The sequence below is a fragment of the Cucurbita maxima genome, unplaced genomic scaffold (assembly GCF_002738345.1).
Source record: "Cucurbita maxima cultivar Rimu unplaced genomic scaffold, Cmax_1.0 Cma_Scf00033, whole genome shotgun sequence".
Taxonomy (NCBI): Eukaryota; Viridiplantae; Streptophyta; class Magnoliopsida; order Cucurbitales; family Cucurbitaceae; genus Cucurbita; species Cucurbita maxima.
The window spans coordinates 536689-558962 of record NW_019272049.1 but is presented as its reverse complement, the minus strand read 5'-3'; the positions used below and the strand labels follow the sequence as shown (position 1 = coordinate 558962).

Here is a 22274-nt window from a genome sequence, read left to right as displayed (position 1 = left end):
GTGGCAAAATGTAGGAATTAATATTGACCATTGGATTGTGTTAGGAATAATGGAAGGTGGAGATTAAAAGTAAATAAATAAGAAAATTTTCTAAATTCATTTATTTAAAATTTTTAATATAATAAAAATAAAAAGTTATGTGAGTAACTATGAAATGAAAATTAAAAATTTATTATAAATATAATAATATAATAATAATAAAAACTATGTGAGTAACTACTAAAATATAATATAGTAATAATAAAAATCGATGTGAGTAACGATTAGATTCAAATTTATATTTTGTAAAAGCTATTTTATCTAGAAATATAATAATAAGAAAAACTCCACCATTTGTTACTCTTCCAAAATTATAAATGTCACACTTTGATATATTTTGATTTGTCCATCATTTTGATTTTACTGTCACATCATCATGACGGGTATGTTGTCTCGACTGTAATTTCTTCGTTTTAGCTCTTATTTGAGTAATTGAAAAATCGTTGAAATTGTTATTCCCGACCTTATACTGTGGACAGTTCAAAATACTGAAAATAGTTAATAATTAAGAGTAGGTTTGTTATCATCAAAACATCAATCAATTAATTGATTGAAATTAATTAAAGTGAGATCAAGGGCCAAAAAGCCAACATCATGAACGTATGAAGCATATTAAAATATATTTAGTTTGGGAAAAGTTACTTGGAATCATCAAACCATGTTTCGACTAAAATGCAATTGGCAGATATTTTCACTATAGCTTTAAGAATAAAACAATTTGATTTTCTGAAAGACAAAGTTGGGTGTGATTGACATACTGATATGAACCAAGAGACATCAATCATACAATATACTTCAATGAAGATGTGAAGAAAATATTGTTGAAATTATGAAAAGATATTTCAATTCATGCCAATGGAAGAAGAATGAAGTTTAATGTTATAAATTTTGGGTGGATTACAATTTAGAGTTATTGTATTTCATTAATATATTTTAAGACTTTTTATTTACTTTAGGTTACAATGGTTAATTATGACCATTAAGTATGAATGTTAAACTCTTGGAATGACTTTAATAGTTTCATTTTATGGCTATATAAAGCATTTGTAAGAGACTTGGAAAATGTAGTAGTAGAAGAAGCATTTGCGTTTTTTTTAGCCAATGGCTAAGTTTCTTTGCAATTCTATGTAGTTTAGGTTGCATGTAGAATCATTCAAACTCGACATGATCAATCTTGTATGTGGAGTGATTTGAATCTCAAACAAGTGTTCTTGCATTGAGATATTTGATTAACAAGAATCATTCAAGCTAGACATGATTGATCTTGCTTGTGGAGTGATTCGAATCTCAAACAATGTTCTGTCTTGAGATATTCGATCAACAAGGTAATCCGAATCTTACTACCCTTGTAGTGATTTCCATATCATTTGGTATTAGAGCTTCATGCTCAAAATCGGATATATGTTTCCTTTGCGTTTCTTCTCAATTTGATTTTTATTTATTTTTATTTTTTTAGTTTTTAATCGACCCAAACTTCAAAATTCAATCTTTACATCGAAAATTTTGAGAGGTGAGAATGAGAGCTTCATTTGTGTAAAAAGAGTGGCCTAAAATTCCTTGAGTGTATACTCCTGAGAGAGTGTTATGAGGTCCTTCGTATTTCCATAACTTATTTTTTGCAACAAAGTTTCGCAAATAAATTCGAGGACGAATCCTCTTGAAGAAGTGAAGAATAATATGAACCAAGAGACATCAATCATACAATATACTTCAACTAAGATGTGAAGAAAATATTGTTGAAATTATCAAAGGATATTTCAATTCATGCCACATTGAAGAAGAATGAAGCTCTGATACCAAATGATATGAGGAAGTTACTACAAGGGGAGTAAGATTCGGATTACCTTGTTGATCGAATATCTCAAGGCAAGAACATTGTTTGAGATTCGAATCACTCCACAAGCAAGATCAATCATGTCTAGCTTGAATGATTCTTGTTGATCAAATATCTCAACGCAACAACACTTATTTGAGATTTGAATCACTCCACAAGCAAGATTGATCATGTCAAGCTTGAATGATTCTACCTGCAACCTAAACTATATCGAATTGCAAATAAACTTAGTCATTGGTAAAGAGAGCACAAATGCTCCTCTTACATATATTTTTCAAGTCTACATGACTTTATGTAGCCACAAAATGAAACTATTAATAAGCATTCCAGTAACATTCATACTTAATGTCATAATTAACCATGATGTAATTGTAACCTAAAGTAAATAAAAAGTCTTAAAATACATTAATGAAATACAATAACTCTAAATTACTCTAAATTATAATCTACCCAAAATTTATAACATGAAACTTCATTCTTCTTCAATGTGACATGAATTGAAATATCTTTTGATAATTTCAGCAATATTTTCTTCACATCTTCGTTGAAGTATATTGTATGATTGATGTCTCTTGGCTCATATCATATACAATCTTTAACTTGAAGTGAGTATTATGAAATTTGTTTTAAGATATAAAAATATTTGTTGAATATATTTTGTTTTATAACTATAATTAGTTAGAGAATATATTTTATATAGTTATAATTAGTTAATATATATTTTTTTTTTTTGTTGGGTATAGGAGTTATTAGTACTCTATCTTAAGAACTGGCTACAGGTAGTATATTTTATCTTATTATTAGAAATTAGTTAATAGTTTGTATCTTATTTAAACTATTTAAACAGTTTGAACATTAATGACATCTAACTTCATCCCACTTATGTTTCTCATTCTTAACACGTTTTTAGTGACCTCGACTCATCGTCGCGTCTACAATCGTCTTCCTTGCTTCATTTGACGACTGCTTTGGTCTACTGTTGTTCTTTCTATTCTAAATGTTTATTGTTTGTGGGAAAATTTCACTCTAAATCAAAATATTGAATCGAAAATAAGAGTAGAAATGGGAGTGAGTTTATATATTATTATTAAAGATAACAAAAATTTGAATATTATACAATTTAATCACGATATTTATTTCATTATATATATATATATATATATATTGTAAATTTTAAAAAATAATGATATTCCAATTTCACTAAAATAAATAAAGCAAATACATTCAAGCAAATATATTTTTTAAATTCTAATTATACATGAAACTCCAAATATAGAGACATTTTTTACATTTTGTTTTTTAAAATATTATTTTATAATTTAGTTGTAGAAGGGCAAAATTATTAATTACCATCTTTTATTATTATAATTCTAACAAGAAAATCAATTTAAATATTAAAATATTACAAATTATTTTTAAAAAAAAATCATATACAACTCTAAATATAGAGACATTTTAAATATTTGAAAGTTTATGTTTTAAATTTATAATTTAATAATGGTAAATTATCAAAAATACCTCTTAACTATAAACTTGGACAAACTTTTTTCTAAACAATCCTCAAAAATATTTGTATTAAATTCTTAATAAAAAAAAATAGTATTTTTTATTTAAATTATAAAAAAATTTGTGTACGTTGGGTATGTTAGACGAACACGACTCTCCACAATGGTATGATATTGTCCACTTTGAGCAAAGCCATGAGAGCTTATGCTCAAAGTGGACAATATCATACCATTGTGGAGAGTCGTGTTCGTCTAACATAGTATCAGAGCCATGTCCTAAACTTAGCCGTGCCAATAGATTGACAAATCCTTAAATGTCGAACAAAGAACTCCAAAAAGAAAAAAGGAGTCAAGCCTCCTCGAAGGTACGAAGGCAGTAAAAAATGACTAAGACTCCAAAGGAGTCGAGCCTCGATTAAGGGAAGGCGGGAGGCGTGATTTGTTCGAGGGGAGGTGTTAGATGATGAAAGTCCCAGAGTCGTGTTCGTCTAACAGAAGCATGGTTCGATTTCGAATACTTTATATATATATATGATTTGATGTTCATATATATATTTGCATCTATTTGGAATCCTCATTGCAGTGACCATGATGGTGGTTTTTGAAGGCCAGGTTTTGTGAAGATATCTCTTCTGGTTTGATTTTTGGACATTGTTTGGAGGGGGAAGAGTTTTTTTGGAAAATATTGTATGCTTATGGGGTTGATCTGTCATTTACAACAAAATTACAGGGTATAATCAAAACTGAGGTTATTAGCTACGAGGGATGAGTAGGTGAATCAAACGGTATAATCAAAACCAAAACTAATGTTATTAATTATGAGAGATCAGTAGGTGCAGCCAGACATCCCTATACATGTGTCACTGTCTTTGTTCGTGATACTACTGTCATCCATACATCGGCACCTTGCCTTTACTTGAAAAATGATGTGGCACACGACTTGAGTATTTCGAAGAATACTCAGTAAGTGACCCTACTATAGGGGTCATGCTAAATGCAATCACATGCAAAGATGCTCTAGTGACCTACCTCTTTCTCATCTCATATAGGGGTGGCTTTCAGTCCAGACTACTATGAATGTGTACTACTTCCCTACACATAGCCCACACATGCGAGTGTGAATCTCTAGGCGACTCACACACCCCTAGACCCTCTCTGGTCAAGCTAGTTGTTGGTAGCAACGTCTAGAGGTCAGTGGAACCCCTGGTGTCATGCTTCTAATGAACACCCTCATCATCATATTGTGTGGGTCTGCACTCATCATCATAAAGGGAAAGTATCTCTATGCTTATGTACATACAACATGCATGAGGTCTCTCTAGTTCTTATCTTAACATCTCTTCTGACATAACCCTAGTCTCATCTCTTTGTTAAGCTTAGTAACCCATGTTCATTAGATATTTATATTAATATCATTTTCATACTCTTAGGGTTGCGTCATAGGTCTCGACCTGATGACATTCATCATCTTACAACATGTTTAATATGGAAAACATCATCATATTAGGGTAAATGTCATGCAAGACATCATAGTGATCATAAAGTCATCAAGTGCATCGAGTACATCAAGTACATCATACATCATCATATAACGCACATACGTTATCGTACATCATCATAGCTCATACATCTTCATACATCATCATAGCTCATACACCTTCATACATCATCATATAACTAGTGTACGACATCATACGATACAGCTCATACATCGTAAACATAAATATTGCATGCATCATCTTAGATCATCTCAAATATTCATCAATTGTAACTCATGCAATTTCTAGCCTATCAATGGATTCATTTTCTTTTCTTTCTTAAAAATGGTATGCATCATGAAGCAATTTTTTAAAATTATATTTACCGTACTTTCTATGTATGATGAAGAAATTTTTAAAATTTTTTTACAGTGTTTTTGGCCATTTTGAATTCAAAATGGATTCTGATTTACATTCAAAACTGATTTACTTTTCTTTCCTAAACATATCTAAGCTATTTCATTTCTAACTAAAATCTAACCTAATGCGATATCTCAGTTAAATCTGGATAAAACCATTTTTGTAGGTATTTTAGAGAAGGAGTGGAGTGATTAAAGAAGAGGTGGTCGGTTACTTTCTTTTTTTCTTTATTTTATTGTTTTTATTTTTTTTTTATATTTTCCATTGTTTCGTCATATACCTCTAAAAATACTTTCGTCCTTAAAAGTGCTTAAAACTCGGAATAACTTGGGTCCTTGTTTATTTATAGAGTTCTGTAGTCTAGAACTTACATCAAGTTAGTCAAGTATTTGTGAAGTCGGGATGTGTGACATAGTTTGAGTACCTACACACAGGCTTCATGCGTTCCTTGTTACGTAGTCTGTGTCATAGGAGCATGTTGCACTGCTCATCAAAGTCTTTAGGATATCTCATGAGTTCTCGTTCTAAGATTTTTTTTTTTTAGAGTCTTGAAGCAAAATTCAAGAAAAATTCTTAACAAGTACAACTTAATTCATATGAGTCATAAACATTTTTTTTTTATATGCATAAGTCTTTCATAAGCATCTTGTCACTTCGTATTCATAAAAACCTTGATTTCTTATAAAGTGTCTTGAGGGGTAGTTACGTACTTTTCCTCTTGGTTCAAATCCTAAAGTTGCCTTAATCTCCTAAAGATCTTTCATACTTACCTTTAATATCGTATATGAGCCTCATATAATTTTTTTTTTTTTTTTTTTTGAATCTTTCAAGGTCTTGAAAACATCTTAGAATTCTCGTAAGGGTATTTTGGTCATTTACCATCCCAAATCTTTGGTTTAATTCCTCAACGTATTTCAATGACCTTAGTAAATTTATATAATCCCTTCAAACCATGACATAAGACTCCTCATCCATTTTCATACTATTTAGAGATCACTTTGGCCATAAGCCAGTGGTTCATAATTATAGGGGCATTTTACTCTTTACACCTATCTTTGATTTAGGCGGCTCCGTTTGACGATCTATTTGAGGGTGGAAAGCTGTAACCACCTAAAATTGGTCGTTATTATATACATATCATGAACATTGAAGGTAGAAATACTTCATTTAAGCTTTAATAAAATATCCCATCCATCTTAAAACACAATCACGAACTTACGTGTTTTAAAAACACCTTTAAAAACGAAACAACAAAAGACTAAATATAATTAATAGACGTTTAAGTTAAAAACATCATATTCTAGCCTAAGTCTAAGAAAATAAATACGACTACCCTATGCAAGTGTCATGGTCTCGAGTTGCGATATCATCATCAACCGTATAGGAATGTATTACCTTAACCTGAAATAGAAGTAACACGTAGTTTGAGTATTTAAATAAATACTCAGTAAGTGACCCACTATTGGGGTTAAATGCAAGAACAGGTGAATGCAATGACGGACTTATCATATTAGTCTATTTTTCTATGGCACTATTCTAAAGGGTAACTTGGATGTGTATCATATACTCTATACACAGCCCATACGTGCGAGTATGGACTCACCAGTCAGTTCGCACACCGCTGGGCCACTTTCCTTGTGGGGCGAACATACTCTAGGAGCTCCTTAGGCCAGACACCCATTAGAACAAGTAATAGACACGACAGTATTAGGTTAAACATAATGATCGTTCTCCTGCCCGACTGTAGCAGCATTATGATAACCATAATAATCATTTTCCTGCCTCGGAACGTACGCGTCTGTACTATCGTGAAGGGTAAGGAGTATCCCACAATGCATAAGCACACAATAATGCATGAGGTCCCAACATTTTTTCCATTTTCATTATCATTTAATACAACCCCGCTAGCGTTCCATACATATCATATCGTTTTTTATATCATTTCACATATCATTTATCCTATCTTTCATGCATATGTTGAGGTTGTATTTCATGCTAGTTCACCGTTTTATATGTCAATCATATCATATCATTTGAATTACATAAATATATCATATAATATTTCATGCTTCTAGACAACAATTTTCATCATATACATATCATACTATAACATATCGCATCACAATATATCATATCATAAACATGTCAATTATCACATATCTCGTACCATAACATGTTTCATATCATTTTCATATCATATATATTATTTCAATTACATAAATATATCATATATATTCGTCATTCACATGTCGTATTATAATCATATCATATCATAAACACTTCGTGGTCATATCATTCCTTAACTTATCAAAGTTTTAACATTTTTTATATCTATCATAATCATAATGTTACATGAACATGTTAAAGTGCATTTAATGCATCTCTATCTTGAAGCTCGATTTTGCACAATATATAAGGAAGGTCTCCAACATCTTTTAGAATTTTCTTTGACGAGCTCACCAAGCTTGAATATAAGTGTACAAAGCTTGTTCTAACTTCTTGGCTCTCGTCCTTGTAGTTGGACCTTGAGGTACGGAAATTCCTTGGTTGTGGTTCATATCACTCTCTCCCTCTTGAGAAGGATTCGTTCTCAAATCTCAGTCATCATCTACATCAAAAGGACTCAAATCAACAACATTAAAAGTTGCACTAGCACCATACTTACCTGGTAAATCAATTTTATAAACATTGTCGTTGGTACGCTCAAGAACTTGAAAAGATCCATCTTCCCGTGGTAAAAGCTTAGATTTTCTTTGAGTAGGAAGTCTTTCTTTTCGGAAATGCACCCAAACCCAATCTCCTGGCTTGAAGATGACAATCTGGAATTTTGCTTCTCAATTTGTTCTTTTACTTGCTTGTGTCATTCATGAACAAACTCAACCTTGGCATTTGCATCAAAATTCACAAACTCTTTTTACCCAATGGGTAAAAAATCAATGGGGGTTAAAGGATTAAAGTCATAAACAATTTCAAAAGGTGTGCATTTAGTAGTGCTATGAACAACCCTATTATATGCAAATTCTATAAATGGCAAAAAATCCTCCCAATTCTTAAGCCCTAGTGATATGGTATGAGCCCAAGAGGAGTAAAATTCGGATTACCTTATTGATCGAATATCTCCTTGTTTGAGATTCGAATCACTTCACAAGCAAGATCAATCATGTCTAGCTTGAATGATTCTTGTTGACCAAATATCTCAAGGCAAGAACACTTATTTGAGATTCGAATCACTCCACAAGCAAAACTGAACATGTCGAGCTTGAATGATTCTACATGCAACCTAAACTACATAGAATTGCAAAAAAACTTAGTCATTGAAAATTTATTACCTCACCTACACTTTTAGGTGTAGGCCAATCTTTTATAGCCTTCACTTTCTCATCATCAACCTCAACACCTTTTGAGGAAATTACAAATCCAAGAAAGTTAACTTTTTCCATGCAAAAGCTACATTTCTTTAAATTTACTACAAACATTCGTTTCTCAAAGTAGTCAAAACATTGCGTACATGGGTAATATGATCATCTAAAGATTTAAAATTATTAGGTGATGGTGTTAATATAACACATGTGGAAGCAATTTGGATCTTAGGCACTTTTAGAACAATTATAGTAAATAACTAGCATGTTCATAAGTATTAAAACTTAATGAGTTTGAATACTAACCTTTTGTAGTTCAAATTCCTTTTTCCTCACGAACCGGTTTCAAACCACCACTAGTGTCTTCTCCACTATCTTTCGGCCTTAGAACGAGATTGTGGAATCTGGTAAGTGTCTAAACTTGGGAAGGATTTTGTATATATGAAGAGAGTGTTTGTGAGAGGTTTTTCTCAAGGTTTTTGACCAAGAAGAAAACCTTTCATGTTTTATGATCACTCTATTTATAGAGTCATGTTTTCATGTTAATGCAAATTTGAGATCACCAAATTTTGGACACTCAAAATTCCACTAAAATGTTTGGGATTATGTGGCAAGCATGCATGCTTGAGTTAACCAAATTTTGACACTCAAAATTCCACTCAAATTTATGAGGTTTATTTGGCAAGCATGCAAGTTTGGTTAAACCAAATTTTGACACCTCAAAATTTCACTAACATGGATTTTTCCATTAAATGAAGTCAACATTTTGACTTCATTTTGATTCAACAATCCATTTGAATTATTAATTAATATTAAAGGATTAATTAAACTATTTAATTAATATTTAATATTAATTCAAATGTCAATCCCAATTAATTCCGATACATATTTGATTAAGATATTTAAATCTTATTTAAATATCTCATATTCTCTCTTTTTGTTTAATTCGTAAATGAAACAAAAATGCTGTTAAATATATCGTATATATGTAGCGCATTCTCCCTAATTTGAATTCGAACACTTCGAACTCACTCGTCACGTTGTTCTATGGTTTAGTTCGATATGAGCTAGCAGAGGAACCTAATGGACCTATAGATCATGGGCTCCAATGATCCAAGATTAACCGGTTAAACTCATTAACCTTGTTAACCAACATTCGTTACTACTAGGACACTCCACTATAGCCTAGTAGTTGCACTTCCCTCACTATAGATATATTTCTGTCCATTTGATATAACCATGATTAGTAAGTCGATCCTTCACAGGTTGTCCGTAACTAGAGCTGGGTCAATTTACCGTTTTACCCCTGAAGTTACTTCTTGTTTCTTATGTCTCACTAATCCTCTCATGAACAATTGGTTTGTGGTCCAACCAGTAAACCGAATCCCTCTCAGGCCAATGAGAGGGTGGGGCCCCTTGTTCAAGACCTGGAGCCAGTACTTAAGGAAACTACCTCTCTTCTATCTCTAAAAGTGGGTAGGAATGAATTCCATCTTGCACCCCACATCCCCAACCATTTACCCAGTCTTGCCCCTGAAATGGGAGGCCTATTGAATCGATGAACTTGAGCCACTCTTACCCATGCAAATCTACGGTCCCTTTTCCTTCAAATTGGGAATTCCTTTAGCTTCCGAGGATCAAATTGAGTAACTTTGATGAAGGAATCGAGAGCTGAAATGTTGTAGAATAGATTGTCCAAGAAACGAAAATTGGTGTTTCAGATGAGTTGTAGACCGAGAACAATTTCTCAAAATTAAATTTTCACTCTCAAAGTCGTTTCTCCAAACTAATTCTTTTAGCCAGATTTGCATGGGTGAGAGTGGCTAAAGGAATTCCCATGCAGATTACCTTGAATTGAGCACATTCCTGAGGTTATTTCCCTTCATGGTATTCTATGGAAAAACTCCTTAGAGGTGCATAAACTTATTGGGATTGTCCTTACTCAACGAATTGTCGTGTAACCTCGGATTGAATTTTTTAGTTTTCCTTGAAGCTCTTCAATGGCGGATTAGATTGGAGGAATGGTTTCTAGGCACTTTCAGCACTCGATTTCTTCATAGAACTTGTGGGTAATTTGTTTAGAAATTGTATGAATAAGTTTGAAGGGAAATGATGGAGAATTTGATATAAAATCACTACAAGTGGAGTAAGATTCAGATTATTTTGTTGATCGAATATCTCAAGGCAAGAACACTTGTTTGAGATTCGAATCACTCCACAAGCAAGATTGATCATGTCTAGCTTAAATGATTATTTTGATCAAATATTTCAAGGCAAGAATACTTGTTTGAGTTTCAAATCACTCCACAAGCAAGATTGATCATGTCTAGCTTGAATGATTCTTATTGATCAAATATCTCAAGGCAAAAACACTTGTTTGAGATTCGAATCACTCCACAAGCAAGATTGATCATGTCGAGCTTAAATGTTTCTACATGCAACCTAAACTACATAGATTTGCAAAAAAAATTAGTCATTGGTAAAAGGAAAGTATAAATGTTTCTTTTACTACATTTTTCAAGTCTATCTTACAAATATAACATACATGACATTATATACCCTTAAAATGAAAACTTCTAACATTGCGTACGGCTTTCCAAAGAGTTGTAACTTTCATAATTTATGATCATAATTAACAGCTACATATATTTTAGGGCTATAATTAGATAGTATGTAAATAAGCCTTAAAATACATTAAAGAAACAAACTCAAAGTTACTCTAAATTATGATCCACCCAAAATTTATAACAATGAAACTTCATTCTTCTTGAATATGATATGAATTGAAATATCTTTTGATAATTTCAACAACTTTTTGTCCCGAGGTTCATTAAAGTTTATTGTATTTGGTTTTGTACCTCCATCTTTTGACCCCGATTCCTATTAAACTCAAAAGTAGTTTGCTTTGTATTTGTTTATTGATTGAAAAAGTAAGAATGGTTACAAAAAAGTGGGGTTTTGAAGTTAGTTAGAAGAGAGTTGTCGTTGGCAAAAACAACCTGTCCCGATTTGCCCTAATTTGGAAATCGCCCAAAAAAAGGGGGCGATGGATGAGGAAGAAACAGAATGGGAAATGGGAGCGTACATAAAAGGATGGGGTTGTGGGGATTTTGGGGCACTGCATTGGGGTTGAGGAATTTCTTCTTCTTTTATAACTCGTCAAAGGGGAGCGGGAGGGTCCTTTCTGAATTTTGCCGGTGACCCAACTGCTTTCTCTCGCGCTCCCATTCTCCTGTTCGTCTCCCAGGATGCCTTAAACACTGTGTGTTCACGGTTAGTTCTCGCTTTAGTTCCCCTTTTCTCTCGTTTTTGTTTTTGTATGCTTATTTTGTGCTTAGATGGGAGACTGGTTTGTTTTTCTGTTTCATTGTCTGGAAAATGAATAGATCGAGCAATGTTCAGCGATTCAGTTCAGTTTTCTTTACTTTTTCTTTGATCCTCGGATGGGTGAATTGTTTGTGCTCAGTTTGAATCATGGACAATGTGTACAATATGACCAAAATCCTTAAAACATTCGTGGAACAGGGCATCGTTTTAGAGTTCAAATGGAATTTTCTTCTTCACATTTTCTTATCAAGTTGTATCTGAGTATGTATGAGATGATGATTTCTTTTACCTTTTTTTTTTTTTTTTTTTGGGTTTCAGACCAGTCTAGTAATCCAATTGGTGGATTATTAGGTTTGTTAATATCACTCAACAGATTTTCTCTTGATTTTCAGTACATGATTTATAAATTCTAACTTTTCTGCAGGTTGTGATGGATTCCAAAGAATTGGGTGGAAGTCGGCATGCATTTATTATGATGTTTTAAAACTTAATCTGACCTTAATGGTAAGAAAACTTAACAATTACCCTAACCTTATTGTTCCTGCTGCGTGGTTGTTCAATGTATAATTTTTTTAAGTTTATAAATATTGTTCTGTTGTAGATTTTGATCATTAGTAGTTGAATCTCGATGCACTTCTTGGAAATGAGAAATAGAGTGATTCCTGATGTTTCCAGGGAAGGCAGATCCTTAGGGAAAACCGTGACGATTTTCCTTTCATTGTCATGTAACTGTCATTAAGCTGCATGAAATTGTTCATGATGGCCGCTGTAGTTGATCGACATTGTGAGTTTAAGCTGTTTTGCCGATCTCAGAGATGTAGGCTTCAATCCTATACCCATCTCGACTTTAGCAATTGCGAAATTGACCAAAACAATTTTGTTAACTCCTTGAGAGAGGCATTTGAAGTTGCTTGTATACATCGAAGCTTTTCAAATCCATGCCTATCTTTGGTAGAACAAGTTGACAACAAGCCGAGGATTAAAATTATGCTTGGCCGTGCTACCACAGGGCTGCATGCTGTCATAGAAGAGGCCACAAATGCTTTGTCGTGTGGTGTTGATCCAGTACCAGTGTCGAGCGGGTTAGGTGGTGCGTATATCCTGCGTAATGAAAGTGGGGTTAACATTGCTGTGGTAAAGCCTATTGATGAAGAACCATTTGCGTGTAATAATCCTAAAGGATTTGTTGGTAGGTTGATGGGTCAACCTGGTTTGAAGCGCTCGGTTCGGATTGGTGAAACTGGAATTCGTGAATTGGCAGCTTATCTGCTTGACTATGGTGGCTTTGTCGGTGTTCCTCCGACAGCTTTGGTAGAGATCTCAAATGTTGGATTCCATGTTAATAATTCATCTGGGATTCCGACTGCACCGTGCAAGATTGCATCACTCCAGAGTTACGTAGATCACGATTTTGATGCTGGAGACCTTGGTCCCTCTAGTTTCTCTGTCGCTGCAGTTCATCGCATTGGGATTTTTGATATAAGACTCTTAAATATTGATAGGCATGCAGGAAATTTACTTGTGAAGAAGAAACAAAGGCATGAGAATTGTGATGTTGGGGTGGTCGAGCTTGTGCCGATTGATCATGGACTTTGCCTTCCAGAGTGGCTCGATGATCCATATTTCGAGTGGCTTCACTGGCCTCAGGCGTCGGTACCTTTCTCTGAGACCGAACTTGAGTATATTGCCAATCTTGATCCCGTCAAAGATGCAGAACTCTTAAGATCTGAGCTTCCTGCTATAAGGGAGGCCTCCATTAGAATCCTCATTCTGTGCACCATTTTTCTGAAGAAGGCTGTAGCTTCTGGGCTTTGTCTTGCTGACATTGGTGAAATGATGACCAGGGAATTCGGCAGTGGAGAAGAAATCTTAAGTGCATTAGAGAACCTTTGTGCTCGAGCTATGGCCATTGTACCGATTATCATTTCGGGTGAGCGAGAAGCCAGACACGAAAACGGAGACCTGGAAATGTTCAAATTCGAAAGCAAAAGCACATATGATGGTCACAACAAAGAGGTTTTTGGTCCCCATCTCCAAAAGACACCTGAAATCCTCAAGCCTCCAAAAGTTCCTAAGCTCCCATGTCCTACAACTGGATCAAAGCTATATGACTATGACATCAACGACTTTAACTGCATGGTTGTTCCGAAAAGTAGTAACCATGTTGGTTTGACGAAGAGCAAGAGTTTCTCAGTGCAGAAGCTTCACAGTGAGAGCGGGGCAATCATGTTCGGAGAAATGAGTCGGGATGAGTGGGAGGTGTTTTTGGATAGTTTTGAGAAGCTTTTACCGACAGCACTCGACAAGACGAGACGCGTGGGCTCAAAGCTTCAGAGGATGGGAACTTCTTGCAAGTTCTGATTTCTTTTCTCATGGTGAAATCAAAGGAGACCTTACATAGAATAGACGATAACGACGATGATAGGGAGGGGGGCAGAAAGGGAAAAGTGAGTGTTGAGTTAGGCAGCCATCCTTTCCCTCTCATATTTTCTTTTGCTTGTAATACAAATTCATATGAAATGGCTGCATTGAAAGCGTTTTTGTTGCAGGTCATGATGTTTCCTTAGAAAATATTCTTCAGCTCTTTCCCTCTTTATGTAATCTCATAATTCATTTACTTATATAAGTTTGTGTTCATTTTGTATTTACATTGAATGTCTATGGACATTTACTTGTCTTTTGCTCCTTTGCTCATCGTTATTGGATCTTCATTTTGGAAGCCTTTGGATGGTGCATGGTCATGCCTGACAAGATTTATGATATTCTAGCTTCCATCTTTGTGGGACATTCTACTAGCTATTGTATAATTGCTATTAGAGCCAGACGTTAGGTGGTGTGCCAACGAAGGCGCTGAGCTCCGAAGAAGGGTGGACACCATATGGTGTGCCAGCGAAGACGATGGGTCCTAAAGGGAGTGACTTGTGAGATCCTACATTGACTAGAGAGAGGAACAAGTGTTAGTGAGGATGTTGGGTCCGAGGGGGTGGATTGTCAGATCCCACCTCGATTGGGAAGACAAACGAATGTCATCGAAGACGCTGGGCCTCGAAGGAGAGTGGATTGTGAGATCCCACATCAGGAACGAGTGCCAAAGAGGACGTTGGACTCAGAAAGAGGGTGGATTGTGAGATCTCACATCGGTTGGAGAGGGAAACAAAAACATTCTGATATGGAATCAGCCCCAGCATTGAGAAAGGAATCAGCTCCAGAATTGAGAAAGGAATCACCCCAGCATTGAGAAAGTTCTGATACAAAATGTTTTTGTGTTTTGGAGTTTTGGAATCAGTTCTGATACCAAATGTTTTGGAGTTTTGGAATCAACTCAAGGGGAAGAACGAGAGTTTTGGAATCAACTCAAGGGGAAAGTTTGGTACGAACTACCTATGATCAATATCAAGAGTAAAGAAAACTCGTGATTCGAAAACGAAAACTTGTGATTTGAAAACGAAAACTCGTGATTCTCAAGTCTCAAGAGTTAAAATAGAAATTTCTATTCTAAGTCTCCAGAGCTAAAATAGAAATTTTTATTCTTTTTAATTTTCCGTGAAGAAAATAAGTTTTATATATAACCTTTACACCTCCATATTAAATTCACTAGTCAATGAGATTAACATGGCTAGTTACCATAATCTCCCTATTAAAATGGCTTTAAAATGGCTAGTTACCATTCTTAGCTAGATTAAAATGGCTAGTTAATGAGGAATATGGTAAATTAAGGTGGAATATGATAACGGGTTATAATATAACTTTAGTTCCTATATTAAAAATTAGCTTATATATCATGAACAAATATTTAAATGATAATTAAATAATACAATAAATAAAATGAGCTTATTAACCATCATTGGACTAGTTTCATAAATTCAATTAAGTAATTAAATGCAAATTAAAGTGCATTTAATTCATCTCTTTTTTGAGTCTCAACCATGCATAACATATAAGAGATGTCTTCAACATCTTCTAGAATTTCTTTTGACGAGCTAATCATAGTTTGAATATAAGTGAACAAAGTTTGTTGTAGCTTATTAACACTAGTCCTTGTCATTGGACCTTGAGGTATGAAAATTTCATAGTAGTGATTCATATTATATTTTTATAGGGGTGTGGAAACCGCTTCCTAGCAGTGTTTTAAAAATCTTGAGGAGAAATTTGAAAGAAAAGGCCTAAAAAAGATAATATCTGCTAGCGGTAAACTTAACTATTACAAATATGAAAGGATTTTTAAGGAACAATTTTCAAGTGCTTCTCGGGTACAAAACTAGTTCAAAATGATTTCCTAATACATAAATAATAGTTTTCAAAAGCTATCAAACTCCTATGACTTACCTTCGATTCTCCCTCGTTTCTTAATCAGTTACCGTGATTCAAAATCCCAATTCAATAGTCCTAGACGTTGTCAACAACTTCCATTTAAGGATAATTGCCTCTTAGTCTCCATATTCTTTTTCTTTCTCTAACACTTTTTTCTAGATATAATATAGTAGAAAAGGTTATGGTATCAAAGTCCTTTCGGTTTACCAACCTCGATCATTTCTTTTCAATAGCTTATGAATCCTCTACTATTATTTTCCTAACACCACTGCTGGCTTTGACGCCGCAAGGGTAGTAGTCATAATTGCCGCAGACAGAGCCGATTGATTACTCTTCGGCTCCGCCCTATTAACCTCTAAATCACCTTTCACCACACTCTGTGCATACAAACTCAATATATAATTTCATACGATTTTATTTTTGTATCTAATAAGTTTTGAGTATTTTAATTTTATATATTTAAGATAAACATTAATATGTTGGGTTAAATACAAATTTTAAGGATTAAAATTTATCTATCATTTTTTTAAAAATAATTAAAAAGAATTAAATACAAAACATGAATGTGGAAGTTGGAAAAGTGGATTTGTTTCAATGATCGAGGAAAAGCAATAAAATAAAATAAAATCCATTTATATGACACGTGGAACTGCGGGACCACTCTAAGGTGAGGACCACAAGAAATACAATTGAGGGCATTCCGGTAATTTCATCTTGAAGATGGTTAAATAGTCTTAGTTTTTTGTTTTTTTGGTTTTTTTTTCTTATAAAAAAAAAAAAATGGATCTCTTCACAAACAAAATGCCAGAGCCTCAAACTCATGAAAATTTCGCTCAAAATCCACCACTTTCACCACTCTCCCGCTCCTCTTTTCCCGCCGCCGATCCAGATCCCGGCGATCGTCCTCTAGCTCCAACTGCCGTCGCCGTCTCAGCCGCCGCGGACTTTGGTGAGGATACCGATTTGATTCGAGAACCTAAACGGCGGAAGCACTGTCCGTCGGCTCTCGAGAATCTCGACGAGTTGACGTCGGCGTCGAACTCCAGCTTTGCCTTCACTTTCGACACCAAATTTTGCAGAGTCTCAGCCGAGATCACTCCGAAATTCGGATCGTTCAACTCGATCGCATCGGAAATCGAGCCGACGAAGAAGGAGAAGAAAGAGCAGAGGTCGGTTCTCGATTCGGCGAGCAAAACGAGAGGAGACGAAGAACAGATGAAAGAAGAAGAAGTGGAAGTTGCCGATGCGTTGCTAGAAGCAATTGAAGGAGGAGGTCTGGAATCTATAGCGGATTGAAACAAATTCTTCGTAATGTTCAAACTCTCTCTCTCTCTCTGATTCTCTATTTGATGTGAAATTATTGTTGATCGTTCGTTAATGGCGGCTCTGAAAATCGCATGTTAGGGTTAAAATGAAGGCAATTCAAATCAAATCAAAAGCAAGAACAAATTGAATAGAGTGAAGGAATTCTGTGAATCGTTGATGGAGAACGGATTCAATTTGTTTGATTGAATTATTAAATCGATGATTGCTTAGGAGTTGTAGTTGTGAGAGCCACACGTGCATTGTTTGTTTGCCTTTATTCTGCGATTATTTATTTTCAAATGCTTTTTTTCTCTGAACTCATCCTTTATGCATTTCTTCTTTACAACCAATCAATGCAAACTATGCTTAGTTTGCTATAAAAATAATTTAATCCTATCATTTACTTCAACTTTCATTTAAACATATGTAATTAACTACATAAATATTTTCAAATAGATGAATAAAAAAAAAACAAGTAATTTTGGAATTAATTATAAAACACCTTGAATAAAATGTATCATTAATGGAATTGCTTGAATGTTAAAAATAGGAAAAAGAACTTAAATCAACAATGCTATTATTATTATTATTATTATTATTATTATTATTATTATTATTATTATTTGTGTTGAAAAAAATGGTGATGAGTGATGACATGAAATTATGATTAGTTGAACAAGATTTGAGCATGTCCATTCCAGGGATATGGTAGGTGGGACGGGGTAGGTTATTCATGTATTTTTGGGGTTGTTTTTGGACCTACTTTTTACTTCAATTTTTTTTGGTTAAATTAATTAAAATAACTCTAATTTTTTCTAAAAATATATTCTTTAAAACTTTTAAATATTTTAATAATATACTCCAACTTTAAAAAAAAAAAAAAAAAAAAAAAATTCTAAAAAATCATTACCACTCATTTTGGAAGGTTAAATAAAATATCTGTTCTAAAACTCATAGTTTGTAAACAAAAACATATTCGATTTTTAATAAAGTTATTATTGATGTTTATTCAGTAAAGATTGTTATTGAATAAAGTGAATGTTACGATCATTAATCTAAATACAATAAACTAAGAACACTCTGACTATAGTATGATTGCTTGAACTACATGTAGAGACATAAGAGTGGATCAAGTTCAAGTATATAGTCAAAATGATCTATAGTATAGGGATAAGACTGATTACCTTATTCTGGGGACACTATGGATGAGACCCACTTTTGTATATGTTATAAACAATGTGATCACTAAATTGTACATCTAGAGACATGTGAGTAGGGGCCTCCTATGCAATGAGTATTGCATAAGATCAGACGATGAAGAAAACCACTCTCACTTTATAATGTCGTTTACTGTTGAGACTAATTTTTTCATTCGATGACCTTGGTAACTCGACCTTAATCCTTAGCTAACTATGAACTTCTGTTTATTCAGAATTATCCTTAGATTTGCATGGGTGAGAGTAGCCTGACTTCGCCGACTCAATAAGCCTCCCATTTTCAGGGGTAAGACTGGGTGAATAGTTGGGGACATAGGGTGTAAGATGGAATTCACTCTTACCCGCTTTTAGGGATAGTAGAGAGATTGTTCCCTTAAGTACTGACTCTAGGTCTTGAACAAGGGATCCCACTCTCTCATTGCCCAGAGAGGGATTCGGTTGGGTGGTTGGACCACAAACCAATTGTTTATTAGAGGATCAGTGGGACTTAAGGAACAATAAGTAACTTTAGGAGTAAAATGATAAATTGACCCAGTTCTAGTTACGAACAACCTGTGAAGGACCGACTTACTAATCATGGTTATATCAAATGGACAAAAATATATCTATAGTGAGGGGAGTGCAACTACTAGGCTATCATGGAGTGTCCTAGTAGTTAACGAATGTTGGTTAACAAGGTTAATGAGTTTAGCCGGTTAATCTCGGATCGTTGGAGCCCATGATCTGTAGGTTCATTAGGTCTCTCTGCTAGCTCATATCAGACTAAACCTTAGAACAGTGTGACAAGTGAGTTCGAAGTGTTTGAATTCAAATTAGGGAATATGCATTACATATATACGATATATTTAACCGCATTTTTGTTTTATTTACGAATTAAACAAAAAGAGAGAATCTTAGATATTTAAATAAGATTTAAATATTTTAATCAAATATGTCTAAGAATTGACCGACAGAGATTGACATTTGAATTAATATTAAATATTAATTAAATATTTAATTAATCATTTAATATTACTTTAATTTGAAATTAATTATTTAAATTAATTGTTGAATTAAAATGAAGAAAGTTAAAGGTTGACTTCACTCCATCGAAAAATACATGTTTGAGTCAGTGGAATTTTGAGCTGTCAAAATTTGGTTTAACAAAACTTACATACTTGCCAAATAAATCCCACAAATTTGTGTGGAATTTTGAGTGTCAAAATTTAGTAATCTCAAATTTGCATGAACATGCAAACATGACTCTAAATAGAGTGATCAAGGTACATGAAACTTCTTCCTTGGAAAAACCTTGAAAAAATAAAACTCTCACAAACTCTCTTCTCATATATACTACATCCCTCCCAAGTTTAGTCACTCGCCGAATTCCACAATCTCATTCTAAGGCTGGAGATAGTGAAGAAGACACTAGTGGTGGTTCGAAACTGGTACGTGAGGAAAAAGAAATTTGAACTACAAAAGGTTAGTACTCAAAGACTTTGAGTTTTAATACTTATGAGCATGCTAGTTATTTACTATAATTAATTTTCTAAGAGTGCCAAAGATCCAAATTGCTTCCGCATATGTTATATTAACTCCATCAATTGGCATCAGACCAAATTTTAGGCACTTTATTTACATTAATTTGAGCATGGTGGGTATTATTTCATGAATGAAATTTTGTGGTTGCTAAAGTTGATGTTTTTGGTTTTGGCATTTTTTTTTATGCTTCCATTTCATACAATTATTGTAACAAGCCTAATGTGTATGGGCTTTAATGAGTGTCCATTCTAGGTTGTAATTGATCGAAAATGGAAGAGATAGCAAGCTGAACCGAAGAAGAAGAAGGAAGAGGTGGTTTGGGTGTTTTTTTTTCTGCCGTTGGGGTCCGGTTCAACGTTTTTAACGGTTGGTTCGCCCAGTTCTGATCCTCGGGAGCGGTTCAAGTTATTTTTAATTATTAATGCAATAATTTAGTTAATTACTTGCTTTAAAATGCTAAAACCAATCCACTTTAGTGTGTTTAATCAATTATGCATTATGAATGTATGTTTTAATTAAATAGAAAATGTATATGCATAAAGTATGTCATATAGATTTAAAATCCTACCATAAGCTAAGCATGTTTCATGCATTCCAAGCATTACAAGCAAGAACCCTTGAATCAAAGAAATTAACACCTCCTTATACAAAATTCGAATCAACCAAGAGACAAGACTAGAATTAAATTACCTTTTACGATCAAAGATCTAACAGCAAGATTTGGAACCTTGTTCTAAAGAGTCACTCCACAATCGAACATCTTTGCTAGATTTCTAAAGGGGAATGTCTCAACTTGAAAGATAAATTTCATTCATCTTACGACCAAAGATGATGTTCAGATTTCTAAAAGGAACGTATCAACTTGAGAGATCAATTTCATTCATCACAAATCTGATTTTTATAATAATTTGTGGGTATTTATAGTCTCCCCACAAAAGAAGTTGGTGTCCTTGATTTAATCTCGATCTCCTTAAATCTCCACAAAAGACGAAGTCAATTTGATCATTACAAACTTTATGAAATTAAAAATAATAAATAAAGTATTTTAACAACTCATAAAATGATGCTTGCAACTTCATCCGCTACTTCAACCGTGCAAATATTCACTTCTGAAGCTCCAAATGGTTCTTCCTTAATCGAATTAGCTTATAACACATGAAATGATGGTTGAACCGAGCCTAACCAATTTTGTAGATGAAGAATGAATGCTTATTGAATCTTCTTGACTTTGGATTGTGAAATAGATCCAGTTGGAACATTTGGAACACCGTGATCCTTATCACGTCTTGAGGTAACGCCTGTCCCAAATTAATGAATAGAGTCAAGACCTTAGAAGACAAGGCCACAAGTGCTGGTGGCTTTGACGGTCTCTATTGCTCGAATGGAAGAACGCGCTGAGGGCCTAGACAATGTCCAACCAACGATTGTTCTGACGGTCTCAGATTTGTCTGAAGATTTGAGAGCAACCCTTGGAGTGATTAGGGATGAAGTGGTGGATCTAAGTGCCAGATTAAACCTTGCCATGAGTGCGGGAACCAAACCCCAACTGGAGGTGTAGTACATTTTAACAAGATAAAGGCTCGAGAGAACTTTATTTTCGATCTCGAACAATACTCGAGTCACAAATATCATGGCAGAAGAAGCAAAGGTCACGTTGGCAACAATGCATCTGGAAGACGATGCAAAGTTGTGGTGGAGGTCCAAGTAGATGGACATTCAAGATGGTCGATGTACTGTGGACACTTGAGATAGCTTGAAACAATAACGAAGCTAAGAGAGCTGAGTCATATGGACAGTATTTGAGACTATGTTAAGTAGTTTTCTAGGCTTATGTTTCATATTCGTGATATGGCCGAGGCAGACAAGGTCTTCAGTTTTATTGAAGGGCTGAAGCTGGGGCGAAAATCAAGCCTTATGAACAAAGAGTTCAAAACTATTCCACGGCCTATGCTATAGTC

General features: G+C 34.2%; 1 protein-coding gene across 5 annotated transcripts; it reads left to right on the top strand.

The window, feature by feature from the left end:
- Positions 1-11596: 11596 nt before the first annotated feature.
- Positions 11597-14678, top strand: LOC111467190 (phosphatidylinositol 4-kinase gamma 1). 5 transcript variants are annotated; one of them, XM_023112001.1, is made up of 4 exons: positions 11597-11908; positions 12281-12313; positions 12387-12466; positions 12638-14678. In XM_023112001.1, the coding sequence occupies exon 4, from the start codon at positions 12707-12709 to the stop codon at positions 14321-14323; it is 1617 nt and encodes a 538-aa protein (XP_022967769.1). In that variant the 5' UTR covers positions 11597-11908; positions 12281-12313; positions 12387-12466; positions 12638-12706; the 3' UTR covers positions 14324-14678. The 5 variants fall into 5 exon arrangements, with proteins under 5 accessions (XP_022967769.1, XP_022967774.1, XP_022967771.1 ...); XM_023112006.1 differs by having other exon boundaries at positions 12578-14678; XM_023112003.1 differs by having other exon boundaries at positions 12564-14678.
- The last annotated feature ends 7596 nt before the right edge of the window (positions 14679-22274 follow it).

What these genes read in the sequence shown, in the direction of transcription:
- LOC111467190 (XM_023112002.1), top strand. Translation starts at nt 12,707, where the DNA reads ATGAAATTGTTCATGATGGCCGCTGTAGTTGATCGACATTGTGAGTTT.